The following is a 19708-nucleotide window of genomic DNA, read 5'->3' on the forward strand; positions in this document are numbered from 1 at the left end:
AGACCTAGGGGTAAAATGGTAAAACCAACATAACAACATTAAATGAGTTCACTCACATCAACTGACATGAGGCCTTGAAAGGCACACACACGATTACTAGGACCAGAAATCCTTAGGCAGCCGCTCGCTGCTAGTAGACCTACCAGGGCAACGGGCACCCAAGCCCACGAAAACGCGCCGTCACCAAGATCAGGGGTGCCACGTTTGGGGGCACTATTATAGACACGAATTCTGACCTCAACGGCCGAATGATAACTTTGCCACTAAGCCCGAATCACTCTTCTCAGGCCCAAAATTCAAGCACTACCAAATCGAGGCATCACTAACTAATATTTGAATTCAAATATCCTTTATCTCCTAATAAACTAGGTGATAAGATAGACAGCTAAGCCTATATAAAAGGGAGCCACAAACTCCCTCAGGTATATTACATGCACTCACCTTCATTAACTCTACCTCTGATATCCATTTTGACTCAATCGTTAAAGTGTCTTTGCCGGTCAACTTCTCCCGCGCACTGCCACTACAAGAAAAAAGATTTTTAACGACAAACTTTTAGCGGCCATAATATTATTGCCATAATTTCTCTTTTTAAAATCATCTTTTAGTGGCAATTGTATATTTACTGTTAATACCATAGATTATAATGGCAACTTAAACTATGGCTACTAAAAAAGCTAAAATTTTAGAAATAACAACCTAAACGGGCTGAACCAAAAATATCTTCACTCTGGATGCCTCGCTCCTCTATCTCACACAAAGTTACAAACTACTCTCAGTGCTTCATTCCCTCTGAGAACCACACACCGTTTTCACATCTCCATCTTCTTCTTCTTCTCACATCTCCATCATTCCTTCGTCGTCTTCTTCTTCTTCTTCTCACATATACATCATTCCATCTTTTTCATCGCTTGAATCTCTTCCATGTTTTCATCTCAATGTTAATCGCGATCTGAATCCTTTTCTCGGACAAGCTAGTGCTGATTTTGATTGAAATTTGAATCGCGCTCTAGTCATCAGGTATGAGTTCCTTAATCTCTCTCTCAATTCTAATTCTTGTGCTCCCAATTTGTGTTCTATCGCACCCTGGTGCTTTTTCCCAATTCTTTTTGGTTCAATATACATTGCTAAAATTCAATTGTCACTGTTATTCTTTTTGGTTCAATAACCTTGTATTGCCTTTAATTTTCTATATTTAGTGAGTTAAATGTAATCTTAGCTTATTGAATGTTAGGAATCTTTCCTTCTTCTAATTAAGTGTGACTTTAAATTGTGTAGTTTTTATTGCTGGGCTCTGTTTTAATTTCTAGGGTTTGAAGCCTTATTCAAATTGAATATATGTTTGATGAAGTGAAAAAAGCCTCTGCATCTTGCATTCCTTGCTCAAAGCCTTCTTGTTGATACTGTCTCTGAGTCCTTGCTCTGTTCCTTCTTATTCATAACTTCGGGTAGGTTGTAGGCATGGTTTAGATTTGACATAGTTATTCTGATTAATGGTTGTAATTAAGATTTAGATATTACTAAATTGATAAAAATTGTTGGTGGATGCATGTTAAACAGTTAAATAGTTAATACACACATGTAGAGCGTCCAATTGAGGAATTGAGATACAAACAATGAAGCCACCAGCACGCAGTGCCTAACTTACCCTTATTACCATCCAACATGTTTCTCTAATCTTGGCACTTGCCACACATTCTAGTATTACACTGAATTAAATAATGAGCTGTATTCACCAAAGTAGTGAACGTGATCATGATCATCATCATAGAATCTATGTTGGTAGTTAGCAACAGTCACTTTTTTTATATCTTGGGGCCGGGGGGCTAAGATGAAGAACAGGGTACCTATATATATATCATATAATTTTCCCTCGCTTTCTCATCAATTCTTTCCTGGCCACGCACTCACTTTTCATGAACAATAATGTTCCAAATATACATACAGATCACTTGTCATATAATTAGAGAAAAGGTTTATTAAGGCATGATTAAATATAATTAAATCAGTTCACTTCATCAACTAATATTGCTGTCCAAATTAAAGTGGCTATCACTGCGTATCTCCCACCTGCAATGAATTTGAATTATCTAAAATTGTTAATTTAAAAAATTCATTTGTTCCAAGTTTAAAAATTTCTTTGTTTTCTTGATTTATGCCTCTTTCTCAAGGTTTAGAAAACCCTTTAAAAATGAATTATCTAAAATTAAACTACTTGATAATAAAAAATGCGATAACATATCAAACATATATCAACAGGCATACATACGCATTATTTGACAGTAAAATATATAGGCTTTTCGAACTTCTATCAAATTGATTAATTACTTTGATATGATTGTACTTAGAATAGAATGTTAAATTCGAATGCATAACAGTAAAATGGGTTGCTTAAGGTTTCTGATTTGGATGAAGCTGCAAGCATTTTGATGCCTCAGACTCCCGAGAAGCTCAGGGAGTTGATGCGTCTATCTTTTGTTAGGCCTGCTAGGGGCGTCCCTACTTGGTTCCTTGCAGATTTCATTCAGGTATCCCTCTTTCTTTGCATAATCAAATCAAAGATAGAGACACATGATTTATTTAATTGATGCTTTGGAAACAAGCTAAGCAGGTGATGTGTACACGTTGCATTGATGAGAAGAGAGAATTACTTGAGGCAATACTCAAAGGTCGAAAACTTTCTAATCTTCCCAAGATCCAACAGGTATTTATCCAATTCACTTATTCTTTGAATTATTTGAACATTTACATGATTCTCTGGTATTGGATGGAGCAGAACACGCTTATCATATGGGGAGAGCAGGATCAGGTATTCCCTCTGGAGTTTGGGCACAGATTACAAAGGTGGGATAGATTTCTCAACCCAGCACATACAAGTTTGAAGTATCATCTTAAACAACAATGGACTTGTCTTTAATTTGGAGCAGGCATATAGGGGAAAGTGCTCATATTGTGGTGATCAAGAATGCAGGGCATGCAGTGAACCTAGAGAAGTCTAAAGAGTTTGCCAGGCACTTGAAATCTTTCCTCGTTGGTCCCAAGGCATGTTCGTCCTCCCCTCACTTAGTTTCAGTTTTAGATGGACAAATCCAGAAAGCCATTCTTGATCTCAGTAAGTCATGCAACTTTCTTCTTTTTTAGCAAATGGAATCATGATCATCAAGATTGCTTGGTTAGACTGGAATACGATCCTTACAATTATTTGCTCTTGGAATGAGTAAACAAAAATCAAATTGTAAGAAAGAAATAATTAGACATAAAGGAGGCAAATGTCCATATAATAAAAGACAGCAGAAGTAGGCAGTGCAACTTAAGAAAACCATAGCACCTGATGCACTTTAGTTAGCTTTTGTACAGTTGACCATGTTGATGGCTGCAACTAGTAACCAGTAACTAAATCTATTTAATATACTAAAATTGAGTTTTTTCCCAATCAATGAAAGTGATGTGTCATTTTTTTGTGAACCCATTTTTCTTCCAAAATGAATACATTTAATGAATAATACATAATTATACTAATTTAGGAAAATATTTTTATTATAATTATATAAAATTAATATTTAATGTATTATTAAATTACTTATCAATTATAATAAAAAATATTTTTAATTATTTTAATAAATAATACATAATTATACTAATTTAAGAAAATATTTTTATTATAATTATATAAAATCAATATTTAATGTATTATTAAGCTAATTATCAATCGAAAATATTTTTAAACATTTTAATTATATTCATTTTAATTATATTGATATCCTTCTAATTCTTATTCATTATCCAATGATTTTATTAGTGGCAAGTTGTTAACCCATTTTATTGATAATAATAATAATTTTATTAGGATAAATATCAAATTCTATTCCTAATATAAAAATATAAAATTTAATTCCTTACATTTTTATTTTACCACTATAAAAGACCATGTATACTAGAAGAAAATATCATTCGTTTACCAATTACTCTTTCATTTGATAGCTTTTACAACAATTCTTTTTCTTTCTATGAGGCGTCGTTGCAAGAAGACAACTATCATAGACACAAACTACCACACTCTCCAACTTTCGTGCTCATTATTTGGAGCTATATAACATATGTTATCTATGAAGTATTTATAGACCATGGTATTATCATGTATGCATAAATAAAAAATATTTCGTATTTAAATTTAAGTCATTTACCTGTTTGTGGTATATTGTAGTGTAAAATTACTTTCAATATGTGTTGTGTAATGATATTATATTTTAATTTAAGCTTTTACTTTAGAACTGTATTATGTATTATGATTTTATCTCATCATTTTTTCTTAGATATCAAATTTTTTCTTAAATATCAAGTTGACGTATTTTTATTTATTATTATTATTGAAGCGGATGTGATATGAAATGTACCAAAAAAAACTCTCACATTCAATTTATTTTATTGTAGTCTTCTATCTATTCTATTTATTTTTATTTTCTTCTTATTCATTTTATTTTTTTTAAATGTTATATAATTTATTATAATTTATACCAATCTCCTTAATATACTAAAATTGGGTTTTCCACCAACTTATGATGGTGAGGTGTCATTTTTTCGTGAATCCATTTTTCCTCCAAATGATTGCACTATTTCTCTCTTTTAAATTTATTTTTAAAAATTATCTTTAATTGATATAATTATATTATAATTAGTATTTAATGAATGATACATAATTATACTAATTTAAGATAATCTCTTTATTATAATTATACTAATCTCTTTTAAATTTATTTCAGAAAATTATCTTAATTATAATTATATAATAATATTATACTTAGCATTTAATGAATAATTCATAATTATACTGATTTAAAAATATCTCTATTATAATTATATAAAATCAATAATTAATGCATTATTAACCTAATTATCAAAAATATTTTTAACTATTTTAATTATATTAATTTTAATTATATTGATATAATTTTATTTTTTATTTATTATCCTAAAATTTTATTAGTGACAAGTTATTATTTTAATGGTGACCTATATAATAATAATAATAATAATAATAATAATAATAATAATAATAATAATAAGATAGAAAATTATATTTTAGAGAAATATAAATTGGTTATTAATAATGATAATTATATGATTAATTTTAAGTAATCATTAAATATATTTAATATAAATAACCAAATTTAATTAGTTAACAAATGAAAGGAAATATTATTGTACGATTGTAAAAGCAACAAAATATATATATATATATATATATATACTACAAGAAAATGGAATATTTGTAACAAAAATTTTGTGTCAAATTTAAAATTATTACAAAAAGATAATTTTTTGTAATAATAATTAGTGATTGTTACAAAAGAATAATGTTTTGTAACAAAATTACAAATTGTTACAATACATTCTAATATTTTGTAACAACGTGCTTTTTTTCGTTACAAATTATGTTAATTTTTGTAACGAACTGGTGTTTTGTTACAAAATATTATAACATTTTGTAACAAAAAATAAACTAGTTACAAAAATTTGAAATATTTTGTAACAAAATATCTTTTCGTTTCAAAAATTTCAATTATTTTGTAACAAAAATTAATTTGTCACAAAATTTAACATTGTTTGTAACAAAAAATTTAATATTATTTTAATGTTAGCTAAAAATTAATTTGTAAAACTTAAAAAAATTTAATCAAATTATAAATATAAATAACAATAATTAAATATAAATGATAAAAAAATAAAATACCAAAAGTCAAAATGTAAAAAACAATAAAGTGAATATTTTTAATTAAATTGATTGTTCATGAATATTTTGAATTCAAATTTTATTTTAAAAAAATAATTAATTTGATTATTATAATTTTAAATTTAGAATAAATATTTAATTAGATTAATATGTTAATAGATATATTTTTATATGTTTTTAAAATAATATTTGATATCATAATTATATTTTTAAATTATTTTAATCTTATAATTTTGTGAAACTCTTATACTATTAATATATATTTTCATTACTAAATTTTTTATTTTTATACACATCCTATTGTTTAACCCTATATTTTCTTATCCTTCACCTTCACAAAAATACAGAGACACTAAATCTCACTCAGCTTTACCTTAACCCTAACCTACCCCCTTCCCTTACCCACAACCACAACTCAACGAAGAAACAAAGCAGAGGAAAAGAAACGAGAGATGGAGATCGAGAGAGTTGGAGAGGAAATCAGAGCGTGAGGGAGAAGAAGAAGAGAGGGGGAGGGATGGCGCCGCGGGGTTTGCTGCCGCGTCGCCACGTCCAGCTTGCCGTCACGCCTCACCACCGTCGCCGTCGTCGACAGGAGCGTCAGGAGAGAGAGAGAGAGAGAGGGATGAACTCGCGAGGGAGAGAGATGAGGTTGCGCTACGCACCCGTCAGAGCCATCGTCGCGCCAGTCGCCGCCGCTTCCGATGATGGAGCCGTCGCCAAAGCCCGTGTCACCGTAGTTCTTGCCCCTGTCGCCGATGAAGCTCATCCGTTTCTGCTGCCCTGGTTCGCCGAGAGAGAAACTCGTGGATGGAGGAAGGCCGACGGAGAGAAGAACGCCGTTGATAGAGGGAAGACGCTGCTGTCATGCTTCATGGTCGCGGTGATGGAGCCCGCATCGCCGTCACCCATGGCCGCCGCCCTTACCGCTGCTCTATTTGGTTCTGTTTTGAGCTGCGCCGCCCTCTGGGTGGTCACTAACAACAGCTGCCAGAGCCACCAGCGCCACTGTTACTCCTCAAATTCCGCCTCTCTTCCATTAGGGTTTGCTACTATGATTTTACCTTCGTTCTGTTCTATTGTTGTTTCTTGGTCAAATTCTTGTTTTAATTTCAATAGCATGTCTTTGTTTTAGCACGGCCATTTCGCTCCTCCTGTTTTTCTGCTGGAGCTATCTTGAGTGTTGATGATTGTGCTGCTATGGAATTGCTAAAGTTGCTGCTGCCATGGATTAGAAAGAAAGGGGATTGTCGCGTTTAAATTCTGTGGTTTCGACTAACGGAGGTAGGGGATTCGTTTAAAAATTAAGAGTTTTTAATTTAAGAATGCCAAAAAGCATTGAGTAATTGCAAATAATTTATACATGCTTTGTATGACTAATTAATGAGAATTGATGAATTTGGGAATTGTTAGTGAATGTGAGTATGTTTGAATATGCTGAAATTGATTTTTGGTATTTGATGGTGCTGTAAAGAATTGGGTTCTCAGATGAGCTATATATGTATTTGTTAATTGTGATTTTGTTAGTGATGATGATATTGTTGTCGTTGCTGCTGGTTGTATTATGATTGTGAGTGAAGATAAATTTGGTGTTGCTTGTTGAATTTGGGTAAACTTTCAGTTTTTGCATTGTTGACGAGGAAATCTTAGGTTCATTTTAAATTTTTGACCATGGAACATCAAGATTTAGTGGATAAGAATGAAGAGAGCATTCAATCGATCGAAAAGGTTAGCAATGCTGAAGATCAGGATAAGATGAATGAGGTTGAAAGTGTGAAATCTGAGTTGGTTAATGTTGATGAGAGCAAGGATTTGCAATCTGAAACTTGTTGTCTTTGGGTTATTTCTGCAGACTGCTCATATTTGATAACATAGAGAATGGAAGCTTAAAGGAGCATCTCAATGGTAATTTTTGAAAGAAATTAGAAGGATGAGGTTGCAGATTGCTAATGAAGTTGTAGCAGCACTGGTAAGCTCTTTAAACAAAAGCTTGTCAAAGAACCAAATTTGCCTAATGTGTTTTGACATGAAACTGCACTCTTCTTATCATATTTTTCTAATGCAAGTAATTTGAGGACTATGAAAAGTTAATGTCCCATTGAGTTCATGAATTGCTATTGGATGCGTGACATCCCTGCTAAGCTGTAACTGTTTAGCATTTTTCATTCTTGGCATTTATGATAAAATAAATATTGGAAACTATCGTACTTGGTTTCATGGAAGCGAGTGTAAATTAGTTTCTGTATATATTTTTGTTCAATTCTCCTACCTTAAAACATGTTAGTATATAGGAAGTTTAAAATTTTTACAGAGTTTCCAACAGTTGCATGTTTCATTCAGTTTGCCAATGAAAAACAAAAGCTTAAATGTGTATCTACAAGATAGTTCTGTATGACTTGGCCTATTTCTGAGTTCTTTCTTTTGACCGATGCATCAAACACTGTCCACTTACTATTAATCTATTACCTTATGAAGCCTTCTTTGGCTCCCAGGTAAACTCATTTTGTGCTAGTTAAGCTCCATCTGGCTTTCGATCCGTAGCTTATCCTGTGTTGGTGTGTAAGACTGCACATTATTATATGCTGTAAGATATTGGCTGCTCAATTTATTATCTTTTTCCTTTCATGGATATTTATTATATTTTTAAGTTAGCTTGAAGTTTCAATGAGAAAGATCATGTTAATTAGTAAATGACTGCTTGTGTAAAACTAGATTATATTTTAAAATTTAAATCCCTTTCGATGCTGACTTACCAGACTGAATTGCACTGTAATGTTGATGAAAAAATTAATTGAAATAATTGTCAAACACAGGAGAAAACAGTGAAGCAATAAGTTCTTTTAGTTGATCAATTTGCATGATATTAGTTATATATAAGGATAATGGTATTGATAATATCATGCCTTCCTTTTCTTTCCTTTCCTTGTAAATTATTTGTTATCTTGTTTCCTTGAAGTTGAAACTTCTCTTTTGTTTATGTGTTTTTGTCTTTTTAATATCTGCGGCTACTGTGTGATACAGCAAAGTCATGGATATCTTCATAAAGGCTGCTGAATATATGAAAATTCCAGTTCGTAGGACTGATGACGAACCTCTTCAAAAGCTCTTTATGTTATTGAGGAGTGAGTTGAACCTTGACCTCAAGAACATTAAGGTACCTTATACCAATAATGCGTTGTGTTCAGATTCTCAAGGCCCATTATGTTCAGAGTTTCTCTTTTTCTTCTGTCCTAATTCTGAAGATAGATGATCTTAAACTTCAAATTTATTATTAAGTTACTGGATAAGTAATTAGTATATATATATTGTTATAATTGTGAGATGATCGATTTTGTTGTCATCACAAGTCAAATCTGTCTTATGAAACTTTATAGTATGATTATATTTTTTTAGTGGAAAAATTATAATTAGTGTTATATCTTGTTTCTAATTTTTTGTTTCGGTTTTTCTTATTTACAGGAGTGCTGAAATGGTGACCATATGCTACCTTGAGGGCTCAAGAATGTTTTGATGCATAGAGACACTAATCTATGTTAGAACTTTTATGTTTTGGTTGAACTTTTATGTTAGAACTTTTATGTTTTGGTTGAACTAATCAATGTACTCACTAGCTAATGTTATTTTGTTTCAAGACAATTTTAGCTAAAAAGATCTTGTTTGACTTATGTATGTATTTGCATATTATATACATGTAAACTTGTTTATTAAAATTGTTAATATATTAGTTAATTTAAAAAATAATTTAGTAAATTATGCATGTAATTTTTAATAAAAAAAGTTGTTACAAAATAATTAATTTGCTTTCGTAACTAAAGAAAAAATGTTACAAAATTATGTTACATTTTGTAACAAAATTTTGTGATAGGAAAAAAATTGACTGTCACGAAAAGTACCTTCAAGATCAAAATTTGTTACCACTTTTGTAACGGCTTCTGGTTTTTTGTATCAGAAAAAATTGTTACAAAATATGGTATTGAATTGTAACAGTTTCATTTTTTGTTACAAAAATTTTTTGTAACGGGACTTACTGCAATGGACCCTTTTTTTGTTACAAAAAACTTTTGTTTCAAAATTTCGACGTTTTGTAACAATATTTTTTGTTACAAATGCGCCTTTTTCTTGTAGTGTATATATATATGACTAATTTAATATTAATGATAAATCAATATATATATATATATATATATATTAATAACCAATTTAATATTAATAACGATAATTATCGTTATTATTCAATAATAATAATAATAATAATAATAATAATAATAATAATAATAATAATAATCTTTCTTTTTATTAAAATACTCATCTAATTGAATTAATATAAATATTTAATAAAAATAAATGATGAATTTTTTGGTTTAAAGGATAATACAGTCAAATATTCTTGAAGATTTTAAAGTTATGAGTATATATTCTTCCTATATTAATATACGCATGTATGTTATCTCCTTTTTTCCATAAATGAAAAATAACATTTACCTGTTAAATTTGTTAGTTGCTCAACCGATTCATCTTATTTATTGTGATTGAGATTGATATATATATAATCATAAAGATTTTTTTTCCTCCATTAATTTTAGTAAAGAAATCCATGACGTAAAATAAAATAAAATAAAGTCAGTATCTACTTTTTTTTCAATATTTTTTATATTTACGGTAAATATTAAATATAAAAAAGAAAAAATAATATTAATTATTATCACTTTTATTTATTTATATTCATAATTAAATTTAATATAATTATAGTAAGTCTCTATAATTATAACAATTTATAACTGTTACATATATAACAATTATATTATATATAATTATATATCTCCTCTTTTATATATACTTAGCAAGTATTTCTATTTATATAATCTACTTAATATATTAAAATTGGGTTTTTTCTCAACTAATGAGAGTGAGGTGTGAATTCCTCATGAATTTATTTTTCCTCCAAAATGAATGCATTTAACGAATAATGCATAATTATACTAATTTAGGAAAATATCTTTATTATAATTATATAAAATCCATATTTAATACATTATTAAACTACTTATCAATTATCAATCGAAAATATTTTAATAATAATAATAATAATAATAATAATAATAATAATAATAATAATAATAATAATAATAATAATAATAATAATATACTTCTACTTAATATACTAAAATTGTATTTTTTCTAACTAATTGAAGTGAGGTGTCAATTTTTCATAAATTCATTTATCTTCTAAAATGAAAGCACTATTCTCTCTTCTAAATTTATTTTAGAAAAATATCTTTATTATATTTATATTACAATTAATGTTTAATGAATAATATATAATTATACTCATTTTGGAAAATATATTTATTATAATTATATAAAATTAATATTTAATGCATTATCAACTAATGAAAGCGAGGTATCAATTTTTCATAAATTTATTTTCTCTCCAAAATGAAAGTACTATTCTCTCTTTTAAATTTATTTTAGAAAAATTAAAATTCCATGCTGAATATAGGTGGCAAGTTAAAAAAAAAAGCAAGTTAATGGAATCAAATCATATTTTATAACATATATAAGAATGTATATTTTTATTATATAAAAATTGAATTTCTGTACTTCATGATGGGCGTGGCATACTTCTTAGCGTGTTTCTTAATTTATTTTTGATTTAATTACTCTGTTGGTCCCTATAGTTTCACCAAATTTTTAATTAGGTCTCTATATTTTTTTCCTTTCAATTGGGTCCCCACACTACTTTTAATTTTATAATTACGTCCTTTTCATGTTAAAAATGTTAAAATTAACATAATATTTTTATCAAAATACATGCGGTAACCATTTAATTAAGTTTTTAATTATAAATGCATTCAATTTGCGAAGAAACGTTCAGTTAACTCTAATATTTTTTACATTAAGAAGGACTTAATTATAAAATTAAAGCAGTGTAGGGACCTAACTAAAAGAAAAAAAAATATAGGGACATAACTAAAAATTTGGTGAAACTATAGGGATCAATAGAGTAATTAAGCTTTTATTTTTTATAACTCATTGAATACAATTTATTACATAAATTAATTATATCAACTAATTAATTTGATTAGGTATTTAAATATCACACTATTTATTATAATTTATATCAATAAAAAAATTGTAATTTGTTATATCAATTATTTTAATTCATTAATTTATAAGGTACATAATAACATAGATAATTTATTACTTATACTGATTAAATACAATAAATACATATTAATTTAGTTAAAAAAAATCATTGTTTCCTATGTTTTCCTATTTATTTTTTTTTAATTTATTAAATTCAATCAATTATAATAAAGTAATTATATCAACTAATTAATTCAATCAATCATTTTCTAATTTATTTTTTAAATTCAATAAATTAAATAAAATTAATTATACTAATTATTTGTATTGATTAATTGATTTGATTAATTCTTAAAAATATTTTTATTTAATTTATTTTATTTATTTAAATATAACTAATTAGTTATTTAATTTTATTAAGATAAATATCAAATTCTATTTCTAATATAAAATACAAAATTTTATTCCTTCCATTTTTATTTTATCACTATAAAAGACCATATATGCTAGAAGAAAATATTATTCATTTACCAATTACTCTTTTATTGGGTAGCTTTTAGCCTTTTACAACAATTCTTTTTCTTCTTATGAGGCGTCATCACAAGAAGACAATTATCATGGACACAAATCAGCACACACTCTTCAACTCCCGTGCTCATCATTCAAAACAATATATGATATATTTTTCATTAAGTATTTATAGACCATGGTGTTATCATATATGCATAAATAAAAAAATCGTAATTAAGCTTAAGTCATTTACCTATTTGTGTGGTATATTGTAGTATAAAATTACTTTCAATATGTGTTATGCAATGATATTATGGTTTAATTTAAGCTTTTATTTTAGAATTGTGTTATGATTTTATCTCATCATTTTCTCTTAGATATTAAGTTGATGTATTTTTATTTATTATTATTGAAGGGGATGTGATATAAAATTTGTAAAAAAAATTCACATTCAATTTATTTATTGTAGTCTTCTATTATTCTATTTCTCTTTATTTTTTTATTCATTTTATTTTCTTTTTAAATATCATATAATTTATTATAGTTTATACCAATTAATTAACTATAATTCATTATATCAGTTAGTTTAATTTATTAATTTATAATATACATGATAAAATAAATCATTTGTTACTTATACATTTATTTTTCTAAAATCTAAATCTGAATAATTATATTTTCAATTTTTGTTATGAACAAAATATTATTAATAATGAATAATAATTAATCACTCATACTTTTAATCAAAATGTTTGGATGATTTTTATATTTATTAATATTAATTATTGATTATTTTTTCATAAATAATTATATTATAATTTTATGTTAGTTCATAATTGATTAATGATTAATGTTCATAAAACTATGTTACTCTAAATTTTATATTTTATAAATATTTTATTTAAATATAATTTTTTAACATAAAAATGTATTATTTTTAATAATATCATAATTTTATATGTTTAATTATTCTAAATGAATATTTTATCAAATACTAATTAAAGCCATTCTTCCCTTTGCTTTTACTAATCTATTATCTAACTATTATATAAAATTAAAATCGTATTAATGAATTTAATATTAAAGTTAATTGGCTTTTTATTATTTAGAATATTTTTTAATCAATAATTTTATACTCTTTACTCTTTTTTTTCAGTTTTATTTTGAATTTTAATTTAGTACTCAAAGGTAGTGAAATTCATTGATACTGAAATAAAGTTATAAAAGGGTTCATAGGGTAGAATTAGTAAAATAATGTGATACCCACATTGCAACATTCAAATGAAACAACTTAGGATTTAAAATGTTTATCTTTCTCTTTCTCGCCGTCTATTATATCATCTATTCTATCTATTCTATTATATAAAAATCGAATTTTTACCTTTAATGATAGAATCAACGTAGCATGTTTCTGCTTTATTTTTCTTAACTCATTAAAGACAATTCATTATGATGAATTAATTATATCAACTAATTGATTTGAATAGATATTTAAGCATCACACAATTTAAAATTATGTATATTAATTATTTGATTTAATTTTTATCATATATTTTAAGGAATAAATTAAAATAAGATAATTTATTATTTATTTAAATTGAATACAACAAATATAAATTAATTTGGTTAAAAATTTACTATTTTCTAATTTTCTATACATAAAAATGACAAAACAAAATTATAAAAATAATCTTTTTATCACTTTTGCTATTTTAATTTTATTTTTTTACTTTTCTAATGTATACTTTTATTTTATATTAACTTTGTTTATTTAATAATAAGATATACTCATATTAATTCTATCATATAATAATATATTGTTCTCCTCTATTAATCGAAGAATTTCAATAGTTATCAACTACATCTAATAGAATGACTAAGAAGAGAGAACTACGAGAAGTTAAACTCAGGTTCAAAATGCTAAAATGAAGAAAAGAAAACAATAGATATATGATTAGAGAAAAATGTTTAATAATGACAAAATATACTAAAACTGGATTTTTTCTCCAACTAATAAAAGTGAGGTGTTAATTCTCCTCATTAATTTATTTTTTGTCTAAAATGAAATCACTATTTTTTTTCTAAATTTATTTTAGAAAAATATATTTATTATAATTATATTACAATTAACATTTAACGAATAATACATGATTATACTAATTTAGAGAAATATTTTTATTATAATTATATAAAATCAATATTTAATACATTATCAACTAATAAAAGTGAGATTTTAATTTCTCATGAATTCATTTTTCCTCCAAAATAAAAGCACTATTCTCTCTTCTAAATTTATTTTAGAAAAATATCTTTATTAATAATTATATTACAATATTACAATTAGTATTTAATGAATAATGCATAATTATAATAATTTAAAAAAATAAAATAAAATCTAGTAATTTATCTTCCGACTGCACACGTGTGTAAAATAACTTTTAAGAAGGAGTCATGTATATTAAATACGGTCGATGATTGTAAAACTGTATACTAACATTGATATAATATTATTTCAGGTATATGTTTTGCAGGCATCAAAGAAAAGTGTTGAGTTATTTTTTAGTAAATTTAAATTATTTATTATTTATTAGAGAATTTTGTGCATTAGAATTTTTTAATAATTTATTATTTATTTTGAGCTAATTTTGATATGTTCTTACTTGAGAGTAAAACAACATATAAAAATTTGTTGGTGGGTCTAAGTATTATTAAGTTATTTAGGGTCACATTGAGTATATATGTTTGATTTATTGAAGAAGGTAGATTACTAAAACCAATTAATAACCATCTTAGAGTTAATATATTTAACACTAGATTAAGAAAAAATAAATAATACATAACATATTATATTTTTATTAATCAAATTATTATAATTTAAATTAATCTTAACAAAATAATTTAAAATTATAATTTCAATCTTATCACATGTATAGCACGAGTTAATACACTTGTGTTTAATTAGAATATGAATTCATTACTTTGTCCATTATTGTTGGTATCATACTCAGTTGAGCTACTTTTTGTTTCATAGTTTCATTAGCAGAATCTTTTGATTTTTTCTCTATAATCTTTAAGCGTCAGAGAGTTCAAATTTTTTAGTTTAATTAATCACTAATTAGATTCATTTCTTTTCTTGTAGCAAACAAAATATGTACTTTCTAATTGTATTCAATATTTTTTTATGTCATGAGTCCTGATACTATTTGCATGATGCTGATTTTCTCTCCAAGTTTTCTAATATGCTTTAGTTTGTTTTCATGTACCCTCTCAAATTTGTAATTGATTTGCAATGCTGTTCTTTTGGTCATGTTTAAGTAATATCCAGCTCTCATTTTACATGCAGGAAGAGACTATTTACTATAATAACTGATCTTCCAATAATATTTGATGTTGTTATAGAAATGGAAAAGACACCAGCTTCTAATCATAGCAGTAATAAATCTAGGCTAAAAATGAAAGTTAGGCTACTTTTCAAGGTGCAACTTTGGATTATTGCTAACACTTGTATTGCTACATTGATGTAATATAGTTATAGGCTTGTAGTATTTTTTGTTGTTTAGATTTGTAACATGATTTATTACTTTTTAAGAGAAATTTGTGTATCAATATTTTGAATTTAATAAAATATCTCATTTTGTAGTAATTAATTTCAGCATTTTTATATTATCCTAATAATAATAATAATAATAATAATAATAATAATAATAATAATTGGTAAAAATAATTGAAATTATAGAAAAAAAATAATTTGTTGCTTCTAAAAAAGTGAGTATAATATAACTAAAAAAAACTTTAAAATTTTAGCGGCAATAGTAATGGTAGCTAAAAGTGAATAATAGTATAATTTTAGAATTTTTTTAGTAGCCATATAAATTGTCGGTAAAATAGATTTTAGCGGCAATAGTAATAGTAATGGCAACTAAAAGTGAACAATGTTTCCATCTTAGAATTACTTTTAGTGGCAATATAAATTACCAAGAAAATTGTCCCTAAAAGTTATATACTTTTTGCGGCCATAAAAATTGTCTTTACCGGCAAATGTTATAATGGCCACTAAAACCTTTTAGCGGCAAAGCATAAGACGGCTAATGTCTAATTACCGGTAAATGTATTAGCGGCTATTTTTATTGCCGGTAAAAGTAAAATAAATGGCCACTAAAAATGATTATTTTTGTAGTGTGCCTATCATACAATTAGACCGAAAACTGTGAAGATTACTAATTTAAAGAACAGTAGACCCTGATATTTCAGATGATAATGATGATAGTTAAATCATTTTAAAATTATTATCGTTCTAAAAACAAAAATAAACTAACTTTAATGAAGGGAGTTAAAATGCCAGACATAATATTTTTATTGATTTTTTTTTTACCATTTAAATATAGTGCTATTATTAGCAAATTATAGTTTTTTTCTAGAATTGTGATGCCTTGTTATAATAAGTTGAGATAAATGTTAATATAATGAAATGATATTTAAATTTTAATTTTACATAAAGGCTATTAAAATAAAAAACATAAAACATAAGTTTAATGCTATTTTATTCATAGAAACAATATCACAATTAAATTTTTAATATTTAATAGATATGAGATATATAAATAATATGTCCCAGTATACATATATTTAATATTATACTCATTATCATTTTGTAATAAATAGCACCTTTTGATATTGGGTAATTAATAATTTTTACAGCCCCAATAAAATAAAGATACAATTATTTAAAGCCAACTTTTTTAGTTTATAGGAGCAAACATCTTCAACTTTTTATAGGGAGAAAAAATTGAAAAAACATAGACTAAGACGGTTGTTTATTGCATTATATAGTATTTTTAAAATTAAATATAAAATACATTATCATTTTTATTAAAGCAAATAATAAAACGGGTCTGCTACACATACAAGCAAAAAGCCCTACAAGTCATACAAGCACCTCAGCCCACAATCCTTGCACACGCACAGAGAAATACATTGAATAGCGCATCATTTACACGCGCTCAACTCAAATGGTTGCACTTCGCGTAAAGCGCTCCTTAATGGCGCACTCTTCCAATTCTCAAAATCATTCAAAGAAAAAACACCCGTTCCATTTTCAAGCAACATTCGAAACTGAAGATATACAATTCGTCGCTAAGATTCGAACTCTGCATCAACACAACATAGAATTCTCGATCAAGAATTTTCAGAAAAAATAAAGTTATAATACTCAAGATACGTTACATTACTATTTTACTCATCCTGTATATTTTTCACATTTCGAAATCGAAGAACTAGGTTTTACTGTTCTTCTACGTTGTTGTACGTTTTACTGTTCTTCTTGTTCTACGTCTCATTTTACAGTTTATAATGTTCTATTTGTTCTAGGTTTTACTGTTATTCTTGGTTCTATGTTACACTGTTCTTCTTAGTTCTTCTAATTGTTACTGTTCTTGTTGTTGTAGTTATTCTGGTAACCAATTTTTGGGGGTATATTCCGTAGTTTGGTGGGGGTATATGGAATAATCTGTTGGGTGTATATGGCATAAATTGTTGGGTGTATATTTCTGAACTGATATACTGTAATAGTTAGTTGATGCAACTGTTCTTATATTTGCTTGTCCATGGGTGTATATTGCTTGACATTCTAATGTTGCTTGACTTTGTATATTAATGCATGTTTGAGTGATATCTGACTGATATATATGGGTGTATCTGAATCAAATCTATGGGTATATCTTACTCATATTTATGGGTGTATCTGACTTATATCTATGGGTGTATATTACTGACATCTATGGGTGTATTTTTCATTTCAGAAAAAATGGCAGCGAGAAACCAAGCTGAAAAAAATGTAAGAACAAATATATGCCTTAGATGAAATCAGTTTTATATAATAGAAATATATCTGACTATAATTTTATTTTATTTTTACAGCAAACCAAAGACCTTAAGTGTGCAACACATTTATTAAGTGAGAAATTCAGAAACATGAGTGAGGAGAAGAAAACGATTGTGAGGGATTTGGGATTCGGTGGCTTGATGCACATCCCACCACTAAGGGTGCATCACCAAGTATTAAGGGAGTTGGCTAACAACTTCAAATTAGGGGAGAACAGACTGGAAACCGGATACGGTTCTTTTAAAATAACACCAAAAAGAATAGGTGATGTGCTTGGCATCAAGGCATCAGGTAACTCGCTAAAAATTATAGGTGTATATTAACTGATGCTTGGGTGTATTTAAGCTTATGCATGGGTGTATTTAAACTAATTTTCATACTATGTTGTTTTCCTTTTTGTAGGAGATCTATTTCCTACAAAAGTCAATTATAAGAAACTTTCTGAGGATAATAAAGAAATTTTTAGAAGATTCCAGGGTAAGACCCTCAAAAGTCTTACAGATGAGATGATGGATATTGGTGTTGGTAACGAACAGGATCGCCTAATGTTCAAGAGGATTTTCATCCTCCATATACAGATGGAATTCCTTTTACTAACGACAATAAACAAAATCTCACCTGTGCACCTGACCCAATTTTTGAGATGGACACCATAACAGAGAGAAACTGGGGAGGGCATGTATTGAATTTTATCATCAAGGGCGTAACCGATTACAAGGAGAAAAAGAAAAAGGCAATTGATGGCTGCCTCTTTGTCCTGATGATAATTTACTTTCATCTCTCTAAAAATAAAGACAAGAAGAGGGCAGAAAGACCTCTAAAACCCTGGATAGCGAACTGGAGTAAGGAGCAGTTGGTGGAAAGAATGAAGGCGAAAATAGAGGAAAATATGGTAAGTGAACATAATATATGGGGTGTATTTTATTTACCTGAATGCTCCTAACTAAAATTTCTAATGTTTCAGGGGATTGTAAAGATGGAGGAAATAAGAGAGAAAATGAAAAAAATAGAGAAAAAAGAAAAAAAACAAGAAATAAAAAAAAACAAAAAAAGGAAGGCAAGTTCAACATCAGCTTCGGAGACAGAAACAAATGATAGTGACAGTTCTACCTCTGAGTCTGAGACTCAAGAAGACTCAGAGGATTCACCAAGAAAACAACCCAGCAAAATAGGAAAAAAGTAAGTACCATACTTAGGTGTATTTTGTTTATCAAGTTGGGTGTGTTTTGTTTATTAAAATAGGTGTATTTTGTTTATTGTGTTGGGTGTATACTGTGCATTCATTTGGGTGTATATTGTGCATTCATTTGGGTGTATTTTATATCTTTACTATATTTTAAATAATGATTGTTTACCTTCCAGAATCGACTACAAAAAAAGAAAGAATAGTCAAGAAGATTCTGATGCAGAATCTGAATCAACTTATGAGTAATGTTCTGAAATTATTACTCCTCTCTTTTGGCTTTATTATAAAGATTTCATGTATTAACAGAAGTGTC

The 19708-nt window shown here is 27.1% G+C and overlaps 1 protein-coding gene across 21 annotated transcripts; it reads left to right on the plus strand.

Moving 5' to 3' along the window:
• Nucleotides 1-705: 705 nt before the first annotated feature.
• On the plus strand, nucleotides 706-9423 carry LOC130969545 (uncharacterized). Of its 21 annotated transcripts, none has more exons than XR_009081870.1 (11): nucleotides 706-1020; nucleotides 2397-2528; nucleotides 2612-2704; nucleotides 2777-2844; nucleotides 2928-3112; nucleotides 6867-7015; nucleotides 7382-7495; nucleotides 7584-7700; nucleotides 8224-8315; nucleotides 8753-8885; nucleotides 9191-9423. XR_009081870.1 is itself a non-coding variant. In XM_057895318.1 (8 exons), exons 2-6 carry the CDS (start codon nucleotides 2430-2432, stop codon nucleotides 6989-6991), a joined length of 573 nt encoding a protein of 190 aa, XP_057751301.1. In that variant the 5' UTR covers nucleotides 706-1020; nucleotides 2397-2429; the 3' UTR covers nucleotides 6992-7015; nucleotides 8753-8885; nucleotides 9191-9423. The 21 variants fall into 21 exon arrangements, 5 of the variants coding, with proteins under 5 accessions (XP_057751301.1, XP_057751302.1, XP_057751303.1 ...); XR_009081872.1 differs by having other exon boundaries at nucleotides 7382-7459; XR_009081867.1 differs by lacking the exon at nucleotides 8224-8315 and having other exon boundaries at nucleotides 7353-7459.
• Nucleotides 9424-19708: the final 10285 nt, after the last annotated feature.

This window comes from Arachis stenosperma, chromosome 3 (assembly GCF_014773155.1).
Source record: "Arachis stenosperma cultivar V10309 chromosome 3, arast.V10309.gnm1.PFL2, whole genome shotgun sequence".
Taxonomy (NCBI): domain Eukaryota; kingdom Viridiplantae; phylum Streptophyta; class Magnoliopsida; order Fabales; family Fabaceae; genus Arachis; species Arachis stenosperma.